Source organism: Poeciliopsis prolifica, unplaced genomic scaffold (genome assembly GCF_027474105.1).
Source record: "Poeciliopsis prolifica strain line A6 unplaced genomic scaffold, Auburn_PproV2 SCAFFOLD020, whole genome shotgun sequence".
Lineage (NCBI taxonomy): Eukaryota > Metazoa > Chordata > Actinopteri > Cyprinodontiformes > Poeciliidae > Poeciliopsis > Poeciliopsis prolifica.
Genome location: NW_026562395.1, coordinates 3,371,502 through 3,383,175, shown reverse-complemented (window position 1 = coordinate 3,383,175; position 11,674 = coordinate 3,371,502). Strand labels below are relative to the sequence as shown.

Sequence of the window (11,674 nt, the reverse complement as noted above, 5' to 3'; positions counted from 1 at the left end):
ATGTAACCTACTGAGAAACATTAAAGCGTGATTTTATTGTTTTATAGCTCTCTGCGCAATGCCGCCATCGTGTGGACACTGGGGAGCAATACGTGGAAAAAGGCACCAATTTTCCTGTTATTTGTGTTGAACGTTACGGTAATATCACTTTACTCATAAATTGTTCTTAAGACAGCCGCCGTAACAGTTTCTCTCCTAATCGCCGTCCAGCACGCTCAATAACAATTAGTGCGAAAACAAAACGCAGTCACGTCAAAGAAACGCCAAATTTCCACATATAACAATCAATTCGACACAAGGCAGAAGATTAACTCCAGCTCATTATCACACGCGCTCGTTTCGTTCCGGTTACGTAACGCCATCATCACGGTCGATGTATTACATTCTCAAACCAAGCGAGGGAGGCTTTTGTAGTCGGTATTTCACAGGTTAAACAAAGGACTAGTCCAAAAACCGGCGACTGGGCCACCGGATGTCAACGCCGTGAAAAGCCTGGAGCGGTCTTTGTGAGGGACTTCAGCAGGAAGTGCCTTCCGCCGTGGAAGTGAAGGGCTGCCATTTTACCGAGCTTACGGTAAGAAAACTTCACTCGCGTCGAATAGTTTCGCTGGACGCCACAGGGTCACTCGTGTGAGCAGTGAAGTGTGGAGTGGGTTTGAGGACCAGCCCACACGGTACCTTCGCTTCGAGCCGAGTGTTGCTGTCGGAGCTGGTCTAGCTATTGTCTGCGATGCTAGTGCTAGCATTCGCCTCGAGCTGCTGGCGTCAACCCAGAGTGATGGACTGTGAGTGTTTTTTTCCTCATGTGAAGATGCAGCGAGAGCAACACAATGCCAGGAAGAATGCAGCTTTCCAGACATGCTTGGTGACCTTTTGCACTTTTAAGATGCGACTATTGCTCAGCCGGATTGCTGTTGTGCGTGCAAAAAAGTGTTGAAAGCGTCACTACAAATGTGTCATCCTTCGAGGAAGTATGTGTTTTCTAACAATATGCAATGGACGTGTGTAAAAACAAACAAAACTGGAAAAGTTGCGGATTAATAAAATATAATCAAACAGAGAAGTGTTTCTAAAAACATATATTTTTAGATTCCGCAAAGATTCAGTATCTCACAGTGTTCACACCATTGATATTTTTTCACATTTTGCTGTTTCACAGCCACAAAATGTAAGAATTTTATTTACCTCCACTCATCTTCCCTTCCAGTCAGATTTCCTGTTCTTGCTAAAGCAGAGCATCCCCTCAGCATAATGATGCCACCACCATGTTTAGCCATTGTGATAGTAATATTGGAAAGTTGCTTTCAAACTCGTGTTGAACCTCTCCATGATTTAATCGCTGCTCTGTTTGCTGTGCCCCTTTGTCTTCTTGATGCTCTTGTTTCTTTCATGCTTGCAGGGTGCTTTGGATCAGTATTATGTGGTTTATCAAATGAAAATAATTTTTTAAAAAAGCCAATGTCACGAGATGTGTAAATACAGAAGTTTTTTCTTGTTAAAATGTAACTTGAAACTCGGTTTTATGGAAATAAAATAAGAAACTTTTCAAGAGTGGTTTAAATTAGAACAAAGCAAAATCTCCCTCTGAATTATTTTACTTCTTTAACATCTGATTATGATTCTCCATACTCCCCTTTTGAATTATTTGTAAGTTTGTCTTTGGTATCTTTTACATTCAATCTGAAGAAAAGAAAATTCAGTGTAGATTCCCCTTAAACTGGTGACTCCTATTGGTATCAGACACTTGGGGGACACGCATAAAAAAAAAAAAAACATTCTGTAGATCTTCTAGGACATCTTTAGAGTAATAACATGTCCCATATTTGTGTTTTCCTCAGCGCTTGAAGTGATAAATGGGGATCAAGGTGATCCAGCTCACCTCGAAGTCTCACCATGAAAACCTTCTGGCTTCCCTGCATCAAATGAGGATGCAGGGGCAACTGTGTGACATAACGGTCCAAGTGAACTACCAGGAAGAGGTGGAGGAGTTTCAAGCCCACCAGCTGATTTTGGCCGCATCCAGCGGGTATTTTCAGAAGATTCTCCTCTCTCAGGACGCAAGCCAAGCTAAGCTACAGCTCTCCAACATGCACTCGAGTGACTTCTCAAAGTATCTGGAGTTCGTCTACACGGGTAAGATAGAGGTCGCCAGGAATAAGATCGGCGACGTTCAAGAAGTGGCACGGTTACTGGATTGCGAGGGCCTGTCGGTGGTTTGCAGCGACGCCTTGAGCGCTGGAGTTCTGGAAAGGCCCAAAAGGAAAACCTGCGACTCCACGGTCAAAGACGGAGGAGTGGAATTACCCAGCGCTGAAAAGGTGGACGCAAAGAAGCAACCTCCTAAGCAGCAGCTTTCGTTGCAGAGCCCCGAGAAACAAGACCGCAAAAGGAAGCTGAAGGCAAAAACCTTTCAAAGGAAAACAACCAAGCAAGTAAAAAAGTTGAAACTAAAGCTGGCGGGCCGTAAGGTGCTCCAAAGGCGCTTGCGTTACTCTTTGAAAGAGGATCCTAAAGATAAAAACCAAACGAATGAATCTGAGGACAGAACTAGAGAGGATTCTGAACCAGAAAATGAAGACTTAAATGTAGAACAGGAGAATATCGAGGGCAGAGCCTCGGATGAGGCGGATGAGATGGACTTTGAGGAAGATGCACAGAGTAACGATCCTCAAGACTCATTGTATGTGGACGAAGAGGAGGAGGATGACGAAGATGAGGAAGGACAGTCTGGCGAGGAAGTTAAAAGGATATCCAAGGCCCAGTTCAGCTGTAACAAGTGCCAGCGGACTTTCCATTACGAAAAAAGCTACTTGAAGCACATCAGGTAACTTGGTTGCTGTCCTGTGTCCGATTAATCTTCACCAGAGTTCCGTTTGGTGTCGGCTATGAGCTGAACTGTTCCTTCCCATAGCACATACCACGGAGTGAAAGCGCACGTCATCCACCGCTGTGAGACTTGCATGCAGACCTTCGCCAACAGCAGCAATCTGAAGATCCACGAGAAGCACGTCCACAGCAACGAGAGGCTCTTTGCCTGCGATTCCTGCAGCAAGACCTTCAAACGGAAGAAGGACGTCGTCCGCCATAAACGACAGGTGAGGAGTGACGAAACCTTGCTTCCCCCCTCTTTTTTTGTTTTTTTCTGTCTGCACAATAAGCTCAACATTTCCTGTTGTGTCTCAGGTGCACGAAAGGAACATGAGACACGTGTGCTCCGAATGTGGGAAGTCCCTCAGCTCCAGAGCGGCCTTGCTGCTTCACGAGAGGACGCACACGGGCTTGAAGCCCTACGAGTGCACCGTCTGCGGGGCCAAGTTTACCCAGAACTCTGCCCTCAAGATGCATCACAGGTAGCAGTTTTGACCTCTTTCCAGCTCATGAAGGATTTCAGCCTTAAAATGCGACCTGTTTATCTTTGCGTTGTAATAATTTAAAGTTACTTAGAGGTATTCACGCCCATTTCCTAAAATCTCCTTGAAGGGTTTTGATGAAGTGGATCAGATCACATTTGCAAGCCCCTGTAAGTTGAAATCACGATTAAGTGTTCAGTAAGTGTGTTCATGTGTCTGCAGGACTCATACAGGGGAGAAGCCCTATGCATGTGATTTGTGTGACGCCCGGTTCTCTCAGAGGCACATGTTGGCCTATCACAAGAGATCACACACAGGTAAAGAAAAAAAACAAGCATTTAACAAACATTTTTCCAGATTTGAATTTGACTTTGAGCAAAGACGGCTGATTAAACAAATCCATTGTTGCTTTAGGGGAAAAACCTTTCATGTGTGAGTCCTGCGGTAAAAGCTTTGCATCCAAGGAGTACCTGAGGCATCACTCTAACATCCACACGGGCTCGAAGCCGTACAAGTGTGAGCACTGTGGCAGAGGCTTCGCCCAGAGGAACTCTCTCAACCAGCATTTAAAAATACACACGGGTATAGTTCTTCAGACACATTTTTGGAGTACAAGGAATTGTTTTTGTTTACCCCGATTCATTTTCTAAATTTTGCTGCTCAGGTGAGCGTCCGTACAGCTGCAAATCCTGTGATAAACACTTCACTCAGCTCAATGCGCTGCAGAGGCACCAGCGGATTCATACGGGAGAGAAGCCCTACATGTGTGGACTCTGTAAACGCACCTTTACTGACAAGTCCACCCTGCGCAGGCACACCATGGTGAGTACGGCTTCTCTCGCCAAACGGCAAAAAAGAAGCGTCTGTGTTTAAGGCAGGAGCATTGATTCTCTTGTTCGGGTTGCTGAAACAGATCCATGGCTCGGATGCACCGTGGAAGACCTACCTGGTTGTGCTGGAGGGGAACGTGGAGGAGAAGAAGCCCAAGTCTCCTATAAAAGAAAAGGGAGGATCGGAGGAGAAAAGGAGCACGGCCAACAAAAGCTCTGCCTCCGCAGTTGCCACCGTTCACGCCACTGACGAAGCGGACAAAAGCAGCACAGAAACCGTGGTGGTTCCGACTGAGCCGGTGAGTCTCCCAGCTGACTGGGCCAGGCACGGAGCCATCACTCTGGTCAGCCACAGCGGCGGAGGCGCCATCGCCGTCATCCACACCGAGGTCCCACTGGGGACGCAGATCCAGCCCATCATGACCACCGGGGGCACAAACGCCATCACGTTAGACGGTTCGGCCATCGCTGTGCCCTTTTCCATCCCGGTATCCGTAGCTCAGACCTTGTCCTCTGAAGCCCCGTCCGGCTCGCTGTCTGTTCCCACGCTCTCCGTCCCCGTTTCTGAGACCTTGTTGGCGTCAGACATCTCCACCGTCTCCGCGACGTCTCTGCTGGAAGCAGCTGCTGCACAGACGGTTTTAGCCCCACCTTCGGAAAACAAGCCAACCTCCGAGAGTGACAAATTGCACCCGGACATAGAGACTGTGATCGTTGGGGAGGGGATTCGTGGAAAAGAACAGGAACATCTCCTGAACGATGGACCGAACAAGACAGCAGATGAAGCAGAAACCACCAAAGATCAAAGTTCTGTGTAAAAGAAACTTTCTTTGAGCTGTGATTAAGGATTTTGCAGCAATATGACATAAAGGCTTATGTAAAGCTTTTGGTGTCATTTAAAATCAATGTTGCCTGAGAACAGCTGCGCATTATTAACAATTTATTCCTACTATTTTATCAGATAGTGTGATAGTTGTCAGGTAGCAGGTGATGCTTTGTGTTTTTTTTTTTTTGGTCCTGGTTTATTTGTGCAAGTTTTTACATGTATGTTACCATTTCATCTCTTCTTATTGCCATATCTTACCTATGTACTTAAACTAATTTGTCCTTGTAGTTAAGTATTTTAGTGAATTATGATGATGCATATTTAAAATTGCTTCCATTTCATGTATAATTGAATTGTTAAAGCTTCCATAACAATTTAGCCCCAACATTCAAGGACACGAAGAGTGTGTATTGAGAGTGACCAAAATGTACGTCTGGATTTTAAAATAAAGTAAAACTTAAACAGGTTAGTGACATGTAAGCTCACAAACACCACAGTATTGAACTTATCTTTATTATTCTTAATTTTAACAGGCATACATCTCATATCCACAGCCTATTGTTGTTCCATGTGGAAGGAGGTGAATACAGAGTTTCTATTTCATTTGTAAAAACTTTGGTTTTGCTAACACTAGTGAATATACACAACACAATGACATGCTAAGCAACCGGCTGTTTGGAAGGTGCACTACATCAAAATACACATTCAAGTGACTTAAGGAGGAAAGGGGGCCTCGTGCCGGTGCTCTTTATTTCAAAGTAAGGAATGCTTTTTTACATTCAAACTATACAGCTTACAGGTGCAAGCAAAGTCTCGTCACAGCAAATACATCCTAGAGTTTTAAGAAAAAGTAATAAAATCATGATTTCATTTGTTCAGATACAAATATATAACAGTCAAAACTTGTGCATGTCGCTGCCAAGTTTCAAGAGAAGTCAATGGAAACGGCTTCGGTGGATTGTTGAGCACTGAGAGCGGGGCTTCGATCGTCTCCTCCAGCGCTATGCAACAAAGGGCTCCTGAAAACGATCGCACACTGGCTCGTTGCATAAATCAAACAGGTTTTACACGCCGACACGGATTTAAATACAAAAAGCTTCGTCTGACTAAGACAGAAACGGTAGAAAACATGCAGAGCCTCCTGTCAGTACTAGCATCAGACTCTGAAACCCCCTCCAGGAGGATTTGAGCTGAGGAAGGTATGCAGCAATCCTCTGTTCAGAGGTGAGGGCGAGAGGATTTACATTCTGACTGGATTTGGATAAGCTGGTAACAAAAACAACATGTAGTGCTTCTTACAACAGTGAGCAAGTAAAAAAAAAAAAAAAAGTGCCAGCGGTCGCTCCCGAATCGGTACTGTAACAGTGAGTCTGAAAGAGTGCTCTGCAGTGTGTGTGTATGTGTGAAAGCATGCGTGACGGAACCATCCCCTCCATGCTGCAACCCTACCCTGAGATTTTTGTTTCTTTTCCTTTCATTTCAGATCCCCTTCATCACCCTGGATGGTCTTTTTGATGCGCAATAGGAGGGTGGTGTGCCACTGGTCCAGACGGGAGATCGAGTCAAACTCCTTCACCTGCAAACGGGTTAAGATGAGGCACACAATGACCCACAGCGCCTTCAAAAATCATTCCCAACCCTTTCGAATTAAAGAAGTGAGTGTTTCATTGGGGTTTTGCGTGACAAATCCACACAAAGTAGCAGAAACTCTGAGATAGAAATAAATCAATGAGGAAATGAAATCCGATTGTCTTACATATACAAACGTAAGTGCGCAGAGCTGAAATTGCGAGATTGTGTAAATTTTAAAAACTGGTTAAAGCAGGGAATGTGACGACTCACCGCTTCTGTAAAGGCCTCACTGTTCTGTTCCTCGTGGGCCTCAAGAAGTTTCTGCTCAGCCGAACACAAGAAGGAAGTTAACCAGGCAATTCCCTTTGGGATCAGGAAAGTCTTTACGAATTTGAATCCTTCAGAGGTTTAACTCAGAGTTACCTTCAACAACTTGCATTCTCTGGAGTCTGAGAAAGCAGGGAACATCTCCTCATATTTTTCGACAGCAATCTGTTCAGGCAGAACGCACATATCAGCCTCGGCAACACAGTCCCCAAACCAACAGTGAACCTCGGAGGCGTGGACTTACCTTGGCGTTGAGTTCGTCGACAATGAAATGACACAGGGACGCTTTGAAGAAATACTCTTTGGCGCTGTATTTCAGCAGCGGGTTGTCCATCGTGTTAGCTCCGACCTCGATAGCATTTAGATCAGGCAAACCTTAGCAGAATCCAGGGGTTGTTGGAAACAAAGGGAGGAATGTGAAGTACACACCTGCTCGTAGATCTCTATGGCCTTCTGGTATTGTTCCAGCTGAGCGCAGTAAGCTCCCACTTTCAACAGGCACTTGTTTGCCGAACTGCAGAGAGATGATCGATTACATAAAGCAACACAGTCTAAGTTTGAAAAATCAACCGTTTCACATTGGCACTGTGTTTGACCCCAATGAAAGAATTCAGCTTCAATAAAAGGTCCACAATAAGCAACAGTACCTGTTTGACTCCTCTCCTTTGTAGTAGTCTGCTGCTTGCTCATAATGAGCAATAGCCTTTAAAGGAATAAAAAAAACAAAAGACACAAATAAAAATAAAAGAATTTACAGGTGTATTAAAATGGCTGGTGGAATTTCTTTTCCGCAACGCAGCCGTTGACTGCGTTACCTTTTCGATGTCCACCAGCTCAGACTCAAAAATTTCTGCGATGCTGATGTGATGTTTGGCAGCGATGGTAAATCTTCCCTGGAGGAGGAAAAGGAGGAAGAGCAAAAACCGTTACAGACCGGATCTATCGGGAGGCGCCACACCGATCAATGGAAGAGCTCCATGCTTAATCCAGGGCATCATCGGGCAGCGGCAGCTTGCGACTTTGCAGCTACAAAGTTTTCTGCATTCTCAACATTGTGAAATATAAAGGCTCGCAGCAATCGGATCCAGATTTTTTTTGCCAGAGACGACAACTAAGCTGAATGGAAAACAAAATCTTTTGCGTCTGCATCTGTAAACTTCGAGGTGACGTCACACACAGCGCCGTTCACACAAAGGAAATGACATCCAGAAACCGAAACGTCAAACACACGGAGACAAAGCAGAAACACCGGTGGTCACGTTCTAAGTGCATCTTACCATGTCTGTGTATATATCGATGGCAGCATTTAAACACTTGATTGCCTCTTAGCAGCATAAAGGAAAGAGGAGGGAACAGTTAGAAAGAAAACATTACAGCTCTTCTGGGTGAAATATGGAAGACTGTTTCATATGAACGAAATGGGGTGAATATTAGAAAATCAAATATTTTCATATATATTAAAAGTTACTTTTTTTTGCTTTTGAGGTATGTAGGAGGATTAGATCAACGTTGGCCTTTATCAACTGAATTATCAAAATAGACTTTTAAGGACTTCTGATGATCACGAAGCTGAAACAGCAACTGAAGCGATTCTAAAACGTTTTGACTCCACCAATTCAGTCTGACAGATCAGAATGATCAAATTACAGATGCAAAAAAACAATAAAAAATCAATGCACACATAGCCAAATTACAATTCTGCTGCTGTTCAGTTGTTTTATTACTTGTTTCATTTTTAGGAAACGGCTTTGATTGCTTTATTCAGTACTGAGGGCGTGGGTTTGAGATAGACTCGACAATTTTGAGTTCAAAATCTGGATATATCAGCATGAGAGCATCAGGACAATAAAGACCAACAGCTATTATAGCTGGAAAATTTATTTTTGTTTATATTTTGATATGATACAAAGAGTGTAAAGCTCATCACAGGGAAACAGAGTAGATTAAAAAAAAAAGAATGTTGGCAAGGTTTCCTCCATGCTCATATCACATGTGGATGGATGTATTCACATCTTACCATTAGGGTCAGACTTCTTGTAAGCATTTCCTGCATCAATGAAACTGGTGGCGCAGTCGTGTTTGTTCTGCAGCTGCATATGCAGGCGGGCAGCCTTGCAGAAGGCATTCCCAGCAGCTGGAAAAATGGCAAGAATTGGCATTCAAACTGACACGCTAATGTCCAGCTTATTCTCTGACTTTGGCATGCAGTTTCTCAAATCTTGACCAGACAAACATCACATTTATCCCACAGCCTTTTCAAGAACACTTAAAATTGTTACGTTGGACATCCACTTACCGCTCCAGTTCTTGGCCATCTTGAACATGTTGGCAGCTCTGCAGTACATCTCGCATGCCTCCTCCACTTTGTGATGTCCGCTAGGGAAACGAAAAGGAAGGAGAAAACAAATATCGTCACCGTTTCTATGCAAGGAGGAGTAAATTTACTGTAATTTCCAACTTGCCCCCTGAGACAATCGCAAAACATAGTACATCTGGAGACAAAAAGAAAAAGTGTGCCCAACTTGCTTAGTTTTTTTTTTTTTTTTTTTTTTTGCTAAATAGCACAAGCTCAGATAGGTTGAATGGATAACATAATTGAAAAGCAATTTTCAAATCTGTTCCAATAAGGTTCCTTCAAGGGATGAATTTTACAAAACTCAACTTAAACACATTTTCTGAATGTCTTGCATGACTTGGGACAAACTTTGTACAGGATTTCTTGTAGCTCTCTTCTAGGCCAGCTTTGTGAAATGCAAGGCTGACAGTTGTTGCAGCAGATTCTCCCATCTGATCAATGGGTCTTTGTAGTTCCTGTGGGCCTCTTGCCTGCTTTTCTGATAAATGTCATTTTCTTATGTGACCTTTCAGTGTGCATGGGGGCGGAGGGGTCATGTCTTGTGTAGCTTTGCTCTTTCGCCATTCTTAAATACCTGCATAGCCCGAACCTGCTTTCAAATTTGAGAGGTGACATTGGAAGGCAGGTTCGTCTTCAAATGCGAACCTGCCTTCAAAAAAGAAAAACTCTTTGGAAGCCTTACATTATTTTCTCTGGGAGAGAATCTGCTCCTGTGCAGGATGATGTCTTCATAGCACCTCTAGGGACTAACGCGCCTTTTGTTAAATCATTTGGTTTAGAAGCAGACCCGGGGATCATCTGGGTCTTAAACTATACAGGAATTATTATTTTTATGTATAGATTTAGGATGATGGTTTGCATTCAAAGGCGTTTTATTTCAACATACCAGCCAATGTAGAGAAAAGCTACTTAAGTGTGAACGTCACTCATTCATTACTTTTTTTGAAACGACTAATTTACATAATGGATCATATTCCAGCTAAAGCATAGCACACTATAACCCTCTGAGGCTAGAAAGTCTTGCTCTACCGCTTTGTTTAGCTTTGTTTACATTGATAACAGCTAACATAGCCAGCTGAATTACAGGGCTTTTCAGAACTAAAGTCATATGTCGCCTTCTTGGCTGAACAAATTGATGCAACACCTCACTGTTAATGTCATCATTCGGCCTCGTAAAACATTAAAGGTGGATTCGGGCTTCGTGCCAAGTTTGCTGCTGACACTTGCTAGCTGCTCTTTGGTGCAGTGCTGTCTTACCCTCCAAACATCCCTCCCAAAAAGGAGCCGGAGGACTTGACTTTTTTGTCAGCGTCCGCCATTAGCTGAACGGCTTCCTTCTCTTTGCCGGAGTTGTCCATTTCTTTCGCCTGTTTAGAGGAAAACTTGTAGCCGCAGGAAAAAATTGAAAGAAAAAAATATATACCCGCAGAGGATTCAGTTGTGTACAGTAAGGATTACAGTCGATTTAGCGTGGGCGTAACTCAGCTTTGTGGCTTTAGGGAGCGAGGCATCATGGGAGCTGGAGTTCTGGGCAAACCAACGGCGCTTGATGCCAATTGCAACGGAAACTACGACTCCCAATGGAAAGGAGCCTGGATTTCTATCACCCGGTGTCACGTAACACGTCGGCGCTGTTTCCAACATAGAGATTCCTTCCAGTAGTATGAATAATATTTAGGCGGATATATTTATAGTGTGTTTTGAATTTCTCCACAGATAAATACAACATTTCTGGACATCTGAACTCTAAAAAAAGAGGCAGTTTTACAAGTGGTTAATTTTGTCAACAGAGGGCGCTAAAACACCATTAGAGACTTTTGTGTCTGACGTAGTGAATCTCAACAGCCTTCAGGTATTTAGACACAATTAACTGTTATCGATTTTAATGGCCACCTTAATTGCCTGCGTTTAAACTAGTGGAATAAAAAGTTCCGAATTTGAAGGATTTGGATTTTGATCAATCACCATCATCTTCACTGTTCTCATCTTACAAAGTACTTCAGCAAATAATAATAATAATTATTATAATAACAACAATAATAATCTATTAATACATTCACTGACATATTTTACATAATTCCTGCAAAATAATACAAAACTGAGATCCCGACAAAGCTAAAACATTTTTTAAGTGTGTGTTTTGTTGAATCAAAGTTTGATTTCTATCAAGAGAAATTAACTGCAGTTATAGTACCAATGATTATGATCTGTTTAAAGTTGTCAGCAAAGCCCTTTTAGAGTGTTGCTGACAATCGAAAGTTTTGATAAACTCTCCGCAGTGAGATATATGAATAATTTTGATACAAAGACGCTGGGGACGTCGTTTGCTCCTTTATAATGTAAGTAGGATTAAAAAATTTCAAACGTCTGCAATGAAACTGTTGGCATTCCCACTCTAGACGCCTCCCAATAT

General features: G+C 43.2%; 2 protein-coding genes across 5 annotated transcripts; one reads left to right on the top strand and one right to left on the bottom strand.

Annotated features, from left to right (window-relative positions):
* Nucleotides 1-331: 331 nt before the first annotated feature.
* gzf1 (GDNF-inducible zinc finger protein 1) lies at nucleotides 332-5,475 on the top strand. Of its 3 annotated transcripts, none has more exons than XM_055044440.1 (8): nucleotides 332-574; nucleotides 1,839-2,824; nucleotides 2,912-3,095; nucleotides 3,184-3,350; nucleotides 3,573-3,667; nucleotides 3,765-3,932; nucleotides 4,015-4,172; nucleotides 4,264-5,475. In XM_055044440.1, exons 2-8 carry the CDS (start codon nucleotides 1,854-1,856, stop codon nucleotides 4,996-4,998), a joined length of 2,478 nt encoding a protein of 825 aa, XP_054900415.1. In that variant the 5' UTR covers nucleotides 332-574; nucleotides 1,839-1,853; the 3' UTR covers nucleotides 4,999-5,475. The 3 variants fall into 3 exon arrangements, with proteins under 3 accessions (XP_054900415.1, XP_054900416.1, XP_054900417.1); XM_055044441.1 differs by having other exon boundaries at nucleotides 332-785; XM_055044442.1 differs by lacking the exon at nucleotides 332-574 and adding an exon at nucleotides 799-971.
* A 25-nt stretch (nucleotides 5,476-5,500) lies between these two features.
* napbb (N-ethylmaleimide-sensitive factor attachment protein, beta b) lies at nucleotides 5,501-10,741 on the bottom strand. 2 transcript variants are annotated; one of them, XM_055044443.1, is made up of 11 exons: nucleotides 10,519-10,741; nucleotides 9,202-9,281; nucleotides 8,923-9,039; nucleotides 8,183-8,229; nucleotides 7,721-7,798; nucleotides 7,553-7,608; nucleotides 7,335-7,419; nucleotides 7,150-7,254; nucleotides 7,002-7,070; nucleotides 6,849-6,899; nucleotides 5,501-6,582 (listed from the first exon to the last, which is right to left on the bottom strand). In XM_055044443.1, exons 1-11 carry the CDS (start codon nucleotides 10,617-10,619, stop codon nucleotides 6,481-6,483), a joined length of 891 nt encoding a protein of 296 aa, XP_054900418.1. In that variant the 5' UTR covers nucleotides 10,620-10,741; the 3' UTR covers nucleotides 5,501-6,480. The 2 variants fall into 2 exon arrangements, with proteins under 2 accessions (XP_054900418.1, XP_054900419.1); XM_055044444.1 differs by lacking the exon at nucleotides 8,183-8,229 and having other exon boundaries at nucleotides 10,519-10,537.
* Between the last annotated feature and the right edge of the window lie 933 nt (nucleotides 10,742-11,674).

Bases quoted from the DNA above. Each gene is read 5' to 3' on its own strand.
- gzf1 (XM_055044440.1), top strand. From the start codon at position 1,854: ATGGGGATCAAGGTGATCCAGCTCACCTCGAAGTCTCACCATGAAAAC. The intron at 2,825-2,911 runs GTAACTTGGTTG...TCCTTCCCATAG, and splicing joins AGCTACTTGAAGCACATCAG to CACATACCACGGAGTGAAAG. The intron at 3,933-4,014 runs GTATAGTTCTTC...TTTGCTGCTCAG, and splicing joins GCATTTAAAAATACACACGG to GTGAGCGTCCGTACAGCTGC.
- napbb (XM_055044443.1), bottom strand. From the start codon at position 10,619: ATGGACAACTCCGGCAAAGAGAAGGAAGCCGTTCAGCTAATGGCGGAC. The intron at 8,230-8,922 runs GTAAGATGTGAA...TATGCTGCTAAG, and splicing joins CAAGAAGTCTGACCCTAATG to AGGCAATCAAGTGTTTAAAT. The intron at 7,071-7,149 runs GTAAGTCCACGC...CTGCCTGAACAG, and splicing joins TCGACGAACTCAACGCCAAG to ATTGCTGTCGAAAAATATGA.